General features: G+C 39.6%; 2 protein-coding genes across 2 annotated transcripts in view; one reads left to right on the top strand and one right to left on the bottom strand.

Moving 5' to 3' along the window:
• Positions 1 to 13,990, top strand: part of LOC107551588 (RNA-binding protein 47) — a 30,920-nt gene extending 16,930 nt beyond the window's left edge. The window contains exons 3-7 of the mRNA XM_016233252.1: positions 5,343 to 6,066; positions 7,352 to 7,820; positions 9,440 to 9,643; positions 10,701 to 10,891; positions 12,366 to 13,990. Of these exons, the coding sequence (XP_016088738.1) occupies positions 5,374 to 6,066; positions 7,352 to 7,820; positions 9,440 to 9,643; positions 10,701 to 10,891; positions 12,366 to 12,620 (1,812 nt within the window). The 5' untranslated portion in view covers positions 5,343 to 5,373 and the 3' untranslated portion in view covers positions 12,621 to 13,990. The remainder of the gene's footprint in view (positions 1 to 5,342; positions 6,067 to 7,351; positions 7,821 to 9,439; positions 9,644 to 10,700; positions 10,892 to 12,365) is intronic.
• LOC107551586 (5,6-dihydroxyindole-2-carboxylic acid oxidase-like) overlaps positions 1 to 17,135 on the bottom strand; it is a 29,915-nt gene that overhangs the window by 2,965 nt on the left and 9,815 nt on the right. Inside the window, exon 9 of the mRNA XM_016233246.1 lies at positions 8,017 to 8,028. The gene's annotated coding sequence lies outside the window, so the exon portion shown is untranslated. The remainder of the gene's footprint in view (positions 1 to 8,016; positions 8,029 to 17,135) is intronic.

The raw sequence follows: 17,135 nt of genomic DNA on the forward strand, positions 1-17,135 counted from the left end.
TAACTCGTATAAGGCATTTAACACAAGTTTGAATTTCTCAAATGTTGAAATTAACATTAACTAAGATTGTAATATGTTTTATAAATGTAGTTAACTAATGTAAACAAATGCAATATTTATTGCTAAGCGTTAAAATGTTGTGTTTTGCATTATTTTGTTTGAAAAATGTTAGAATATTTTAAGATTTTCAGAAAATAGTTTATGTGAGAATTTGTCTATTTTGTTGAAGTGAGTTGCACTCTTTGTGTGTGTGTGTGTGTGTGTGTGTGTGTGTGTAGCTAGTGATTTGTGCTGGTTAATCATCCACCTGCTGCTGCCTCAGGTTTCCTTGCACCAAGTACACATGCACACATACTTATAAAGGTCAACCATTGCCAGGCAGGTACAATGAGATATGGAACCTGATGTTGGCTGGAAAATGAATAATCTTTTTCCACCCTCTCGATCGTGCATTTTCTCTGTCTTGCCACTGATTTTCACTTCCTGCTGTTTTCTGTAGGCTATATCTGTACGGAACAAGGAAACTTCCAAAACATCTCACTTCCAGAAACACACGAGGGCCTAAAAAATGCTTTTCAAATCTTTGTTATCCCCAGTGATTTACCTTAAAATGATTGACAGTTAATATTAATAAAATTTATAACAATTATATTTTTATTAATTATATGTCAGGATCATGGACTGTCTGTGTTATGTTTTGCCTGTTTCTGTTCCCTTATTTGGTCATGTTCCTGTCCTTGTTTTGTTAATTAGCTTTGATTAGTCATCCCATACACCTGTGTTTCCCCAATCATCCCCTGTATTTAAGTTTTAGTCTGTGCAGTCTGTCTCTGTCGGTTCTACTCGTTATGTTGATGTGTTTCCTGCTGTCTCCAGTGTTGATGTACCCTGTGTTCCATGGATTAAAGACTGTTTCGTTTATTCCTCATCTCCATCATTCCTCGCCATCACAGATTGTGACAGAAGAACCGACCAAAAACAGTAACCTCCGTGTCTCCCCTCCGTTTTTTGTTTTCCGTGTTTATTCAGTGGTTTTTGTTTCCTTTGTGTTCTTCCTATGGATCCCCTCTTCTGCCCGGAATTCCTCCTCCTCCTGCTGGAGCAGGGGGAGCGATCGCTCGAGGACCATACTCCAGCTGCTAGCTAACACCACCAGCTACCCAGATGACACGCTCTGTACGTTCTACGACGCAAGTTTAAACACCGCGTGTAGGGCGCCGTCGTCCGAAGATGGTCCTCGAGCGGATTTCACCGTGTTTGTGGAGTGGATTCTGGTGAGAAACGGATCGCCTCTCACCATCACTCCCAAGGATGATCTCGCCAGATCCACTCTGGACCCAGAGCCCAGCCCACCATCTCCCCGCTGTGCGGAGCTAAAGCCCGAGCCCACCGATGATGGAGAGCCAATTCCCGCCGCAATCTATGAGCCAGCGCAATGGCGAGTGACTGAGCAGAGGATCGCCCCAGAAGTAGAGCCCAAGCCGTCAGACCAGGTGCAAGAGCCGGTGACAATGCCTGCCACGAGGGAGAACGCTGCGGACGGTATGAGCGCGGAGAGGAGCTCCGCCCCCTGCACCGCGGCTGAGGGTGAGCTGAGTATGGCGCGGCGAGGAGAGGGCTCCAGTCCCCGAATCCAGTCCAAAGCGCCCTCCAGTGCCAGCTCCTCGTAAGCGCCCTCAAGTATTCGCTCCTCCTGAGCGCCATCCTGTTCCCGTGTTCAGCCTAGAGGGGGCTTGCGATCCAAAGTTAAGCCCTGAATGCCTGGAGACACACAAATACCTGCCCTTCCACCCGTTCCTGCCTCCTCCACCGCTGTCGTCTGGCAGCCCCTCTGCTCGCCCTCAGCCCACCATCAATACGGTGCGAGCGCCGCGGGTCTGCCATTCTCCAGCGTCGCCATGGCTGGAGAATCCCTCACCTCTGCTTCCAGCCTCTGAGGCCCAGCCTCTGCCTCGGCCCGTAGACCCAGCAGCTCCACCTCGGCTCCTAGCTCCCTCATCTCCACCGTCACCCGTCGATCCACCAGCTCCACCGAGCTCCCTCATCCCTCCGGCTCCGCTTTGGTCGGGTGTCGACCTGCCATCGCCTCAGGACTCCGCTCCTCCGGCTGCACCTCGTCGCTCCGTCCCACCGGCTCTATTGGGTTCCTTCCTCCCGCCAGCTCCACCTTGGTCCTCAGTCGCTCCGGCTCCGCCACGGATCTCCGCCACCACCTTGGTCGCCAGAGCCCTCGGCTCCACCCTGGCCCCCCGGATCCTCGGCATCCCCCTGGCTCGTTGGCTCTCCGTCTCCGCCTCGGGCTCCTCCACCACCTGCTCCGCCACCGTTGGTCGGCCCCCTGGAGTCGGTGGCCACTCCTCCCTCCGTCGGCTCCACCGTGGGTTGACATTATGGCTGTGGCCTGGGTCCTGCTTGGCTCCTCCTGCTCCGGGCCCCTCCTGTCTCCTCCCAGGCTCCTCCCTCCTTCGTCACCTCCCTGGTCTCTGTCTGCCGGCCCCCTTCCGGGTGTCTGTCCTCCTCCGAAACCTCCTCCCAAGTTCGCCCCCATGCCTCCCTCTGTTGTTGCTACGGTGCGAGGACACACCTTCCGGGAGGGGGCGTAATGTCAGGATCATGGACTGTCTGTGTTATGTTTTGCCCCTGTTTCTGTTCCCTTATTTGGTCATGTTCCTATCCTCGTTTTGTTAATTAGATTCGATTAGTCATCCCATACACTTGTGTTTCCCCAATCATCCCCTGTATTTAAGTCCTAGTCTGTGCAGTCTGTCTCTGTCGTTCTACTCGTTACATTGATGTGTTTCCTGTTGTCTCCAGTGTTGATGTACCCTGTGTTCCATGGATTAAAGATGTATGGATTCCTTTATTCCTCGTCTCCATCGTTCCTCGCCATCACAGATTGTGACGTTATAAGAATTAATTACTTCCTATTGTGATTAATTAGTCATTAATTAATTAACACACAGGGAGGTTGTTATAATGGCTAATAATTTTAAGGTATACAGAAACTGGCCTAAAACAAACCTACCCTAAAAAGTATTTTGCTAAAAAGCGTGAACACCATATCAAAGGCCTATCACTGCAGCAGTCCACATCACTCCTTTTGCAGTCGAGCTGTAGCATGAGCTAAGGTAAGTACATTCGAGAAAAAAATCCAAAACCCTGCATTCTGTAAAATCCCAGATGTTGAGCGTAGAAACGCGTCGCGTGTGAGATCATCCATTCTGTGCTGGATGCTCTCGGTTAAAGTGTTTGGAGAGGCAGACAGTTTTGTACTCTGCTTTGCTGATTTTCCCTTTTTGAATACGAGTATGAATATGCGCTAGACTGACTTGACGTCTTTAGACAGTTGCGTTTGCGTCTTTTGTTGGGTCTTGCGCAAGAACGGCCTACTTATTGAACGCGATGTCAAGTTAAACATTTAAAAACACGTCTTGAGATCTTGCGTTTTTTTCTACAGCTTGTCTCACGTTTTGTATTGCCCCCACGTAGCTCTATGGGAGGCATTATTTGCGTTTTTATCGCGCTTTTTTGTCATAATCGCATGAAAATGACACCTACTTATTTTTGCTCCTCTTGCTGAGTCAGTTTTTTTTTATTTTCTTATGCTTTTTCTCTCTCTTTGCTTGTTCAGTTTCTGGCAGAGATCCACAATTTCTTCTCTCGCGACCTCTCCTTCCTCCAGAATTCTGCTGAATCGTCTCTCATTGTCATTCGTACAGTACACTTCCATTGACCCCACTTCCACCAAGAGACTATGCACAATTTAATATGACAACCAGTAATTTTTTGTAGTAGTAATAAATGCCCATTATTCAAATTCTTAACTTTTTTTTTTTGTTCTATTATTTAATTTTTATAAAAATTTACCTTTTTTAAATTCAGGCTCTATTAGCTGTTTTTGCCAAACTTTTGCATAAGTGAATATAGAAATGCTACATCCACAGATGATTTAAATATATTTTATTGGTCGTCTGCCTGGTCTTCATGGCTTTTGATTAGTCAGTCTGCTTTTCTTCCTGTTTCAGCTTGGCCTTGAGCCACACATGTACTGATTTTCAGTATATGTGCGTGTAAGCGTGTGAATGAGGAAGTGTTTGTGGATGTGTGTAAGAGAGCTTTAGTTTAGTACTGCTGAGTTGCCTGTTATTCCAACCTCACTGTCACAGTCACATGCTCCTTCAGCAAGCCTCTTAGAACTCATCATGAAAACACCAGGTACCAACTTAAGCACGGTGGGTGTTGTAGTTGTTCATTTGTTTGAACTTTTTCCTGAAGTATATTAATAATTAATAACTTTTACACCTTGTTACTTTTGTCCTTTTAATTGTGTTTGCTTGCATTGTTCGTGTCTGTGTGAGTTATGTGAACGTTGTGTGCTCCAGGATAAGCTGTGTGGGTCAGCATGCTCTGCATGTGCAACCATGGTTTCATTGCTAAGCAACCTAACTACCTTACCCTCTAAGCAGGCATCAAGGTCCGGCTAACTGCTAAATTACTGACTTGAGCCAACTAACTGCAAAACAGTGAATATATGTATATACTGTATAATGTTTAGTAAAACATTACTAATAAACACACTAATTCCCTACAAAACCATGGTTTCTTTATGTAAAACATGATTTCTTTGTCAAAGATTTTGCTTCCATGCATCTGTGTTCTGATTATGGAAATTCCTAGACTGTAGGATTTAAGCATTTTGGAGATTTTTTCCATGTTAGAGAATGTAGACACGGCTTAGTGGGGTTTATTAGGCTGCTTTAGGTGTAGAAGAGGATTTACGTTTTGTCAGTGTGTGTCTTAAAGAGAAAAAGGACTTATAATTTAATTATTTATAATTTTATCTATCTATCTATCTATCTATCTATCTATCTATCTATCTAACATTATATATTTTTATCAGCAATGTTACTTGATGAAATTTGATATTAAATAATACTATTAAATTGTTGCTTATTTCCTTCATTTTTGCATTTAGATTACCTTTACCATCATCTAAGGCTCACTTAAAGTTAATCTTTAAAACACTTAAACAACTTAATAACACTGTTAATTGTAATCTTTAGCAAATCTCAAAATTAATGTCAGCTTTTCATACTGAACATTATAATGTAAATTCACTAGTTGCATTCAAAATAATAGATTTTATTTTTTTAGTCATTTATTTTTAATTCATTTAGACAATTTTAATACTGGCCACTTAACCATAAGATGATAATAATAATTATTGGCCAAAATTGTAATATTGGTACATCTCTACCTAGTTGATATGAGGAACTGGGATGGAAATGATTGAAATTGTATTCTTTATAGAAATAGATTTATTATTTTTTGTCTCTTTTTAGACTCCAATCCTGATTGGATGCTTATCTCAGAATGACAGCAGAAGACTCCGCCTCTGCCGTTGCTATGAGTAACCCTAGCCCTTCCTCCTCTTCTAAGGCCTCCTCTGAGCATCCGCAGCATCACAGCGCCATCCCAGAGGGAGTGGCTGGGGCCCCCAATGAAGCTGCCCTTGTGGCCCTGATGGAGCGATCAGGCTATGGTATGGTGCAAGAAAATGGACAACGCAAATATGGACCACCACCTGGCTGGCAAAGCCCTTCCCCTCCACGTGGCTGCGAAATCTTTGTGGGTAAAATCCCACGTGACGTATACGAGGACGAGCTGGTGCCAGTATTTGAGACTGTTGGACGGATCTATGAGATGCGCCTAATGATGGATTTTGATGGGAAGAACCGCGGTTACGCATTCGTTATGTACACGCAGAAGCATGAGGCTAAGCGAGCAGTTCGTGAACTCAATAACTTCGAAATTCGTCCAGGAAGGTTGCTAGGTGTGTGCTCTAGTGTAGATAACTGCCGCCTCTTCATTGGTGGAATCCCAAAAACCAAGAAACGTGAAGAGATCCTGGAGGAAGTTTCCAAGGTGACAGAGGGGGTGCTGGATGTGATTGTGTACGCGAGTGCTGCGGATAAGATGAAGAATCGTGGCTTTGCCTTTGTAGAGTATGAGTCTCACCGTGCTGCTGCTATGGCCAGAAGAAAGCTCATGCCAGGGCGAATTCAGGTTAACACCATTTTCCACTGAAACTTTTCACTTCATTATATACTTACCAAAGGAGAATTTTTTGAAGACTCTTCACACAACTATTTTCCATACAACAGAAGTGATAGACCACATCTGCTAAGCTCAAAAATACTATAAAAAGGACAAAATACACTATAAAATCATTATAAAAGTATTCTTTAAGACTCTTTTTTTTATTCCACATCTTCCGATTCCTCGTTCAGTGACTCACTGCTTCACTGATTGACTCACTAATTTAATGAGTGAGTGAGTTGAGACTAGAGAACTGGATCAGTCAGATCCATGAACAAATCATTCTTTTAAGAAGATTCTTTTCAAAAATTGTTTGTTTGAAAATTAAGCTTACTCATTTAATAACAAATAGGACTGATGCGGTTCTGAGTTCACTGACTCGATCCTTCATTCATTGACTGTTTCAATGATCCTATCACAACAGTTAACAACTTACTTAATGGGAAGATTTTGATTGGATCGCTCTTATGGTGCTTTTATCATTTTTATTTGCACTTTTTGAAGCTATATAGTATTGTTGCATTGAAAAACAGTTGTGTGAAGATTTTTATAGAAAAAAAATAACAGTATAGGGGTTTGAAATGACATGAGGGTAAAATAAATAAAGAGAATTTTCATTTTTAGCTGAACTATTCCTTCATCCATGATATTTAGTGAACACACCTACCTTACTTTAAACCGGCTGTGTGTATATCTCTTTCTCTATATATACAGCTCTGGGGTCACCAGATTGCAGTTGACTGGGCAGAACCTGAGATCGACGTTGACGAGGACGTGATGGAAACAGTGAAGATTCTGTATGTGCGCAACCTGATGATAGAGACCAGTGAAGATGCTCTACGCCAAACAGTTTGTTTGAAAATTAAGCTTACTCATTTAATAACAAATAGGACTGATCCGGTTCTGAGTTCACTGACTCGATCCTTCATTCATTGACTGTTTCAATGATCCTATCACAACAGTTAACAACTTACTTAATGGGAAGATTTTGATTGGATCGCTCTTATGGTGCTTTTATCATTTTTATTTGCACTTTTTGAAGCTATATAGTATTGTTGCATTGAAAAACAGTTGTGTGAAGATTTTTATAGAAAAAAAATAACAGTATAGGGGTTTGAAATGACATGAGGGTAAAATAAATAAAGAGAATTTTCATTTTTAGCTGAACTATTCCTTCATCCATGATATTTAGTGAACACACCTACCTTACTTTAAACCGGCTGTGTGTATATCTCTTTCTCTATATATACAGCTCTGGGGTCACCAGATTGCAGTTGACTGGGCAGAACCTGAGATCGACGTTGACGAGGACGTGATGGAAACAGTGAAGATTCTGTATGTGCGCAACCTGATGATAGAGACCAGTGAAGATGCTCTACGCCAAACCTTCAACCAGTTCAATCCTGGCTGTGTGGAACGTGTCAAAAAAATCCGAGACTACGCCTTTGTTCACTTCGCCAGTCGAGAAGATGCAGTGGTTGCAATGGACAACCTGAACAGCACAGAGATCGAAGGTTCCCGCATCGAAGTAACCCTGGCCAAGCCAGTGGATAAGGAGCAGTACACCCGCTATCAGAAAGCATCGAAGGGAACGGCGGCTGCGACAACTACTGACAACAGCCAACAAAGTTACGTGTATCAGTGTGACCCGTATACACTCGCCTATTACGGCTATCCCTACAGCACACTCATTGGACCCAACCGAGACTACTTTATCAAAGGTTGGACACCTAATTTTTTTCTTTCTACCCTCTAAGATCAAAATTAACAGTGGGGAGAGTGTGATTCTTAATTTTAAAAAAAGATCCTTTATGTACTTTATGTACTCAAGAAATGCAATACCATTTGATAAAATCAGAATTACCTGAAAGCAATCGTAACAATTGATTTTTCTTGATGACTTTGAGTATTATGCAGTTAAACGTATTTACATTTACACAAGTAATCAGACATGATCTGTACAAACAAATGTAGGGGATGAATTACAATAAATGTTAAAATTATGTCTTCTTTAACCCAGAACTTTCATATGGCTACCACCTTTGAAACAGTGGTTCTCAACTGGTGAAAAAAATATTCCAATGCTAAAAATCCTGAAAATCAAAACCCATGAGCTACACAAGGTAAAATATGACCCATTCAGGGGGTGTAAGGGGTGCTGTAATTGCACTTCATTACCAGTTACACCGAAGCCAAGCCAAGTTTACTTTTTAACACTTATGTACAATTAAAAGGGGAAATTTTTACTTTCTTCAAGTATGTTTTGTCACAATAGAGTACTCATACTCTAAAATATAATGAAGATAAAATTGGTTTGGTTGGACACATGTTGAAATTGGCTTAAATTTCAAGAGACTTTTAGAACCCAAAATCACTTTTCCTATTCAGCCTTGTCATGTTAATAATTTTGCATATTAGTTCATGGTAATTTTAAAGATTTTTAATTTTGAGGAAATATGGATGCTACTTGGTATCTAATATAAAATCCAGAAACAAAACCATTTGAGAACTGCTGTTTTAAAAGATACATCCCAAAACAAGAAGCTCTGCCCTGTTTGTTGCTATTCACATTTCTAGTATGGCCACTAGATGGCATGCATTTTGAGATTGTTTTGGACTGAAGAGCTGAGATCCCCAAAATGTATGATACTGAAACTAATGATGGGAATCTGGTATCATTACATTTCCTAACCCATAATCATCAATTACAAATGCTTGTGGTTTTGGGTTGGGTTTGTAACAACTGAGATCATTTTTTCTCTTTCAAATTGAACAAAGAATTGTGATTGCATATTCAATCTGAGACGTATTTGGTCATCTACTATCTGATTAAAACAGAACTTTATCTTTACTTTTAATTTCAACTTTGCTCAAACACCACCACTCCCATTTCAAAGAATGGAGGGAAATTGCAAATATCTCAAGAGGCGTTCACACTGACAGCAGTTTTAAATTAGAATGCCGAAGAGTGATAGTACCACACCCCTATCTCGATCACAAAGTCATCAGTGCTAGCAAACCTTTTTAGCAAATACATTTAACTAGAATCGAAAGCTGACAGAGAAAGCTAATGACTTTATTTCAATCGTCTGCTTAACGCCATGCAATGGGGTTACCAGTACTAATATATATACGTATATATATATATATATATATATATATATATATATATATATATATATACAGTGGGGCAAAAAACATCTTTTTAAGTGGGAGAACTTGCACAATTGGTGGCTGACTAAATACTTTTTTCCCCCACTGTATATATATATATATATGTATGTGCCTCCTTTTGGTTCTGTACCTGAACAGCACCTCCTTTCATTTTTATCTTAAGCAGGTACTGTAAGAGGCCGGGGCCGTGCTGGGGCCGTTAATAGGGGCCAAGGGCCCCGCGGCTCATACCTTGGTGGCTATTCAGCTGGCCGAGGCATTTACAGCCGCTACCATGAAGGAAAGGCCAAATTGCTGGACAAACCTTACGAGATCATGCCCAATCTAGAGCTGGCAGCTGTGAACCCAGTGGGCATCAAGCCTGGCACAAGTCAGTGTGAAATTAAACCACATATATAAAGAATTTAACTCAGTTGTGCTCTACTCCATTCAGTGGAGGCAGAATCTAGAAACTTCAAGAAGTTTCTAGACAATTTACTAATATTATTTATTACTGAAATTGAACCACCAGTTAGTTTTACATTCAATTCTTACATCTAAAAATGGCAATCAAGTAAACTGGAGTTATTAAAAAAATAAAAATTAAAGATCATTTATTAAACTGTACTGCCCCTACTGGCCTGGAGTGGAAAACTAACTTCCTTTCTTTATGACAGTTGTCAGCTGTCATAGCTGTCACTGCTTACCCTAGTAAGCAGGCTTTTGGTTTTTATTTTATTGCTTAAATGCTTTCTTTCAATTATACATACAATGTTCAAACAATTCTCAAAAAGCTCTCAAAATCGTATATACCTCCAGATTAAATATTACAATGTACAGTCATCTGAATAGACTGTTATTAAATACATTAACATAAGACAGAAACTAAAACACTTATAAAATGCTTTGAGAGTGTTTGACTTTGTTTGGGCATTGAGTTCAAAGTTCTTAATGACTTTATTTTCTTACTAATCAGCTGCTCTGTGTCGAAACTGACTGATCTTGCAGAATTCTGATCTGAGATCTGCAAAATCCTGACTGGAGTATTCTGACGTCACTTAAACCTAAATCTGAATTAACATGGGGAATGAAAAGAGTTTTTGTACATGGAAACAATGTGTGTGTGTAAGACGGTGTGTATGTGGCTGTGTGTAGGTGTGTTTTTTGTCACTAATCTTAAGCTGAGTCATACACTTGTTGTAAATGAGGACAGGTTGTGTAAGTCTCGGTCTTTCCCTTTTTTCTGCTTTTAACCTTTATCCTTTTTGCACTTTCTGACTTAACTTCACTTACCTGAATTTCTATACTGCCTCATTTGAGATTTTAAATATGTTACCTAACATATGGTACACACTTTACATAGTGATGTACAAAATATGCTATTGTGTAAAGTACACTATATAGTCTGCATATGTTTGCCATTGTTCTAATTGTACGTATATGTTTAGTGACTCTTCCAGGCCTTGGTGCCCAGTACCCTGCTATGTTTTCTGCTGCCCCTGCAACTAAGTTAATGGAGGAAGGGAAGATGCACCCAGTGGAGCACCTGATAAATCCTTTGGCCCTCCAGCATGACCCCACAGCTGCCTCGGCCGCTGCAGCAGTCATACCTGCGGTCTCCACACCACCACCTTTCCAGGTACTCACTTGCACCTGAGCAGATGGGACAATTTACAGTTATTACAACACTCAGATAATTCTAACACCATTGAAAGCAAAAATGCTGTGCTGTATGGCACTTTAACAGCCAATGAAAATATTATTGTACAACTATGTGGAACTTGATCAAGCCTGGAGCGTTAGTGTTTTCTTACACTTTAAGATCCAACTGATACTGCTGATCACCATGAGATTTGAATTGCAGTAGCAAATATTTGAGTTAAAAAGCAGAACTGGAACAGAAATTTGAAGAAATTCTTGTAACTTCAGTAAGGGCAATTTGTAACTTGAAAAGGAAGTTGAAAAGCCTTATCTAAAAGTTGAAATTGTCTTTAATTTAGAAGGTTTTATAGGCCAAAATATATAAATAGTGTGCCAGTATATTACATTTCTTTGAACTGTAATTATGAATTCCACTTGTTCAAATTGCAGATCAGCTTTCTATTCAATTAAAATTCCAACTCATGAATTGGAAGGAGATTCTAAAAATATGAATCCCAATGAGCATAATATCTTGCAGCCTGTAATTAAAGACTTCATCACATAAAAACACTGTTAGTAGCCAAAAAATCAAGAGATATTGAATTGTAAAAAAATTATCAGAAGAATAATACCAATACTGGCCAAAAATACACAACATCTAGTCAAAATGCTATTGTCATAATATTGAATATCGCCTTCACAACTGTATGGAAATCTGTATGAATCTTGCGTTCATATGGTCATGATAAGTAAAAAAAAAAAAAAAAAAACATTTAAAGAAATTTATTGGACTGTTAAAGGGATAATTTGTAACCGGTAATATGGGGTTTTAATAAAAGTTGGCTATCTATGCATTAAAGACATGATTTTATTTTATTATATATATATTTTTAAATCGGTGCTACATGACTAGAGAAAACAGAGAAAAAGTGATGTGCTGAAAAATGTAGGAAAATTTCAATACTCATAATGCACTGGGCTCCATCAAACTATCAATGAGTGGGGATACAAAAATTCCTCAGTATGATCTGTAGTTTTCACAAAAGCCAAGTTTGCGTCATATGGTGAACTTTTGATGACAAATAACCTCGATCTTGGTGCAGGTAACAGAAAAATACTGTAATACAAATTGTTAATTTACTGTACACTATCGACAATGTAAGAATACAAAGCTGGTTGAAAATCTGCAAACTTTGCCTTTAATATGCAAATGTGTTTGCTGTGGAGGGAAATTGGACCAGGTTTTATTTAATCTTTGAGCAGAGAATGACAACCCCTCCACTCACATACAGTATTCTGTTTGGGACCATTGAGATTTTACTCTAGGCAGCACCTACCCAGCATGACAGCGTGGAAATAAAAGCCAAGCGACCCGCCATCATGGTCGTGGTCAAAAACACTTTATTTATCGTTGCTTGATAGTGTTTAATTAGGATGTGGTGTAACAATCTATTTCTTTATCTATCTCACAGGGTCGTCCTATAACTCCCGTCTACGCTATGGCTCATAATGTGCAGAGGATTCCAGCTGCAGCTGCCAGTCTGTATGGAGCCAGTTACATGCCAATCGCCACCCACGCCAACACCGCCACGCTGGCAGCCCTGCAGAAGAACGCTGCTGTGGCAGCCGCCGCAACCTATGGAGGGTACGCTGGGTACATGCCTCAGGCCTTCCCTGCCACTGCCACCTTCCAGATGCCCATTCACGATATATACCAGACCTACTGAGACACTCACAGCATCAATCACAGTGACTTACAATTACACACACCGCGTCGCCACAGGCCATCAGACATTTACGGCATAACTATGAGGTCTGCTGGTTAATTGAACCACGCAGAATGAAACTGACATACAACAAAACTAACACATTTTGACTCGTGTGAAGCTCCCTGGAAGCCTTTAGATTAGATGCTGGCAGCAAGGATGTAGATTTCTGCTAAATTTATTCTCAACTTCATCAGCCCGTCTGGCCCACATTTATTCATCCAGACGAATGACCTAGACCAAAACCACTTTTATATGCTACTGATTAACTTACCAAGACAGGTAGACTTTTGTGTTCTAAGTTATGGACTCAAACCCTGCAATGTGACCAGAACCTCACCTATTTTCCCTTTAGATCAATAGGAAGCAGTCTGTCAGTTCGACTTCCTAAAGGATTTGATAACACTTGCTGATTTCCAAAGCCATCACACGACTGAATGAATGACAACTCCTGTTCTCGCATGCTCATTTGCATATTTTATCATTCTGCAGAGGTCTTGTATATTAGCTGATCACCAGTACAGATGTGGACTGACTCCGAGTGATATGTTCATATGAAGTAATTCAAAATAAGACTCGCAGAAGAAGCACACCTACTGACATATCACCGTCTTCCCCACACACTCCAGCTGAGAATCGTGAGCCAGAGCGTTCCTGTCGCCACACACTCCTAATATCGCTCCTCTGCATTCACGGCCACAAGAATACTGAAGGAACGTTGTAGTATTTGTGGACTTTAAAAAGAGCGTATTTAATGCCTCTGTATGCTTCAGAGCATTTACTTTTGTTTTATGAAGAAAAACTGTAAAATGAACAAACAACTGCTGAGCAGGAACTTCAACAACCACAGAAGTAGAAGATTGAAAGTGTTTCATGAAAAGGCTGTATTTTGAGTTTATAACATATACTTGCAAAATGCGTTGAAGACGTCTGAATCTTCCGTCCACTGGGTTTCCTGCAAGCGAGTCTATATGCAAATACCTGCATTAGTTTTTCCGCCTTAACTGTTTATTTGCTTATGCATTTTTATATTTAGATTATTTTAAGATTGTACTGTTTAGTTGGTTTGAAGATGCTGTTTTTATTGTCTAGAGGATATTTTTCTTCTCTAAACTGGAAGATAGACAAACACTGTTTTCATTCACATTCTCAGAGGCAATGTGTTCAAGAAAAAGAAAGAAGTTTTTCAGTCAGTCGGATATATGCTGGATAATAGTTCACCCAAAAATTAAATCACATATCTTTCCAAACCTATATAACTTACTTTCTTTGGTGGAACATGAAAGACGATATTTTGAGATCTATCTTTTTTTGTCTCTCTCCATGCAATGGAAGTCAATGGTAACCAAAACTTTTAGGTTACCAAGATCTGCTTTTGTGTTCTACAAAAGAAAGTAAGTCATTCAGGTTTGGAATGACACAAATAAATTATTTTCAATGATTTTCAGAATGTTCAGTTTTGTGTAAACTATCTCTTTAATGTGTTTTAAATGCACAAACTGGACTGACATAAAAGTAGCTGGGTTGAAGATACAGCATTATTTATGATGACTTAGTTCTGCTTGCTTGTACTGGTTGTGTTAGTTGATGACCAACCCTTATTTTTCAGACCACTACTGTGATTCCCAGCATCCAGTCCTGTGAAGTCTTATGTGCATCATTAGAGCACAGGCTCCCTCATATCCGCTTTTGTGCCATTAATGCAAATTACACCTGAAGTACTGTCCCATTTACCACTGAACCAATTAGGTTCATGTTGTTTATTAACGGTCTTGAGTTGCAGACCTTGAGTTGCAGAATAAAATCAGGTTAAAGGCGATACTCTCATCCCCCCCCCCCCAATTCCTCCTATAGATGAGCAGCCAGATGGTCCATCGAGTTTTGTAGTTTTTGCTTTCTTTTGTAGTTCTAACCCTGCATTTTTGTAGATCACACTCCATGTTGTGTAGATACCGTAGTATGGTATGTTAGCAATGATGTGCACTTAAACATTGTCGGGTGTTAGAGGTTCTTGTGTATGTGTATATGCTTTACAATATGTGTGTGAGCAGGCACTTTTGTCTTTTTAGGGGTATTTTGATACTCATAGAACTGGAATGAACTGGACCAAACTGAAACCAGGGAGCTCAGAGAACCTGATAAAATCTCTATTGTCTTTTCAATGACTGCTGTATATCATATTAATGTCCTTCTGAAGACTGCTGTATGCCACCACTATGCCTTCTGTAGGACTGCGTATGTCACATGGGCCTTTATTCAGACTGCTGTCTGTCAAGTGACCTCTTAAACACTGTTTGTGATACCACAGTGCCTCTTCTGTCCTATTTTCTTTCAGAAAGTCAAGTTTTTTTTCTTATTTTTTTCTGTTATACTGTTGTTTCAATGGGGGCTCTGAGTGTTAGAGTGCTGCTTTATGTTGTATTATGCTTTCATGTTCTAACAGAGTTGATGTTTTATTAAGTATAGCCTGTTTTTTTTTTAGAAGAGACTGAGTGAAAGTTTGGGGAAAACTTCACAATGTACCAAACAAAGAATGACAATCCATGCAGTTCACATCACGTACGCTAGAGACACATTTTTACACACTGCTGCAATCATCGAGGACACTCTCTCTCGGATATGGCATATCTGTGTGTTTTTGAGAAAAGTGTACCATCCCCAGTAGTTTTTCTCTGTCTGTTATCTAATCTTTTATTATGAGAGAAGCAGTCAGGATATATTTAATATATACAGTACAATGTTTTTGTGTATGAAGTAAGAGGAAATGCTATTAATATATTTTAAGAAGATATTTCCATCTCATTATATGTGCTTTAGAGACGTTTAACAACAAAAACGTCTTTTTTGCCAAAGTGTTCAACTAATGCGAATGTGTGTATGTGTGGATATATAAATGTGGCTCTAAGTTGCCAATGTGGAGTAAATACTGGCCCAAATTAATCATGCATTCATTGGCAAAACATTTTCTTTTGCAATCATTTCAGAAACACTACACGTGTAGCGTTTTTCCCTCCATTTTTACACTTGTTTCTTGTTACTAAAAGACAAATGAACAAGACAAGCTGACCTCGGCAGAGGACATTTAGATAATGTAGAATGTTATTGCCAAAATATTCTTATCTTTTTTTTTTAGATCTACTTAGAACTGTTTTCTATTTCGCATTGTTTGTTTAAAGCTTTTTTTGGCATTGTATTTATAGAGGTAGTTTAATAAAGCATTTTCAAAAAGAAAAGTAAGATCTGTGCTTGTCTTTTCTTCTTTGCTCTCCTTTTACACAAAATAGTTTTACAAAAAATTATCAGCAATAACTGTATTGTTCCTTTTTTTTCAATTAAAACTTTAAATGTGCAATATTTTTATTTTAATCTTTTAAATCGTGTTCTTTTTCTTTTGTTTTTAGAATTGTCTGATTATCAGATAATCACTAGTTTAAGTTTCACAAGTGATGAGGGTTGAAGATATCTTCTGATGGACTAAATGTACCAAACTGTTTCAAGCAGAGGTGCTCAATCCAGATCTAGAGCTACCGTCCCGCAAAGTTCAGCTCCAACTCTGCTCCAGCACACTTTTCTGTAATCACTACATCTTAAGTAGATTATTCAGGTGTGTATGATAATGTTTGGAACGGAACTTTGTGAGATAGGAGATTTGCTGGAGTAGGACTCGGCACCCCTCAACATAAATGAAAATTTAAGATTTAAACATGCAGTTATTTTTGGACCACTAGGGGGCAGCAGTGCAGAGGGACCTGATGAAGGTTTAAAGTGATGGGATGGGATCTGAAAACCTGTGTTACTGTAATATGGCTGAAACTGCCAGGTTTTGCTCAATGTACCCATTAAGTACAGTGAAGTTCTTCCATTCTTGTGTCAGGATTTGACTAAGTAACAGTGGCATGCATGACATGATATGGCTTGCTGAATTGGTCATTATTGCCACTCCCTAGTGATGAAAAAGGTCAGAAACAGAGTTTATTTTATGTGTTATTTCTTTGTAAATAGGGTGACATAGGGTGAAGTGGGACGAATATGTTTCATGATTGATTGCCCTTTAAATATCAGCAGAAAATCAAATGTTAATAGATGCCACAAGGGTTGTCATTCCAAATGTTTTCATTTGCATCACAATCACACTTTAACATCCAATTCATCTCTGGCAAATAAAAATGCTCTTACAGACTCTATACAGAATACAATCACACACACAAAACCTAGTTCTTAAATATTATTTTAATTATTGAATGATATATTTTGTTAAAAAAAAAGCTAAATTATTTGTGAGGCTCTGGCTGTTGTCCCAGTTTATTTTACCATGAGACACTTTTTATTCTGAACACTTGTTCTGATGGATTCTGATTATTAATCATGACACTATTATGGCATTACATGAACCATGTCATATGTCTGTGTATGGACAATATCAGGAACATTATTTTCAATTTATGGTAACCAGGATGAGTCCCCCCCCGTCCGCCC

This window comes from Sinocyclocheilus grahami, unplaced genomic scaffold (assembly GCF_001515645.1).
Source record: "Sinocyclocheilus grahami isolate Dianchi unplaced genomic scaffold, SAMN03320097.WGS_v1.1 scaffold427.1, whole genome shotgun sequence".
NCBI lineage: Eukaryota > Metazoa > Chordata > Actinopteri > Cypriniformes > Cyprinidae > Sinocyclocheilus > Sinocyclocheilus grahami.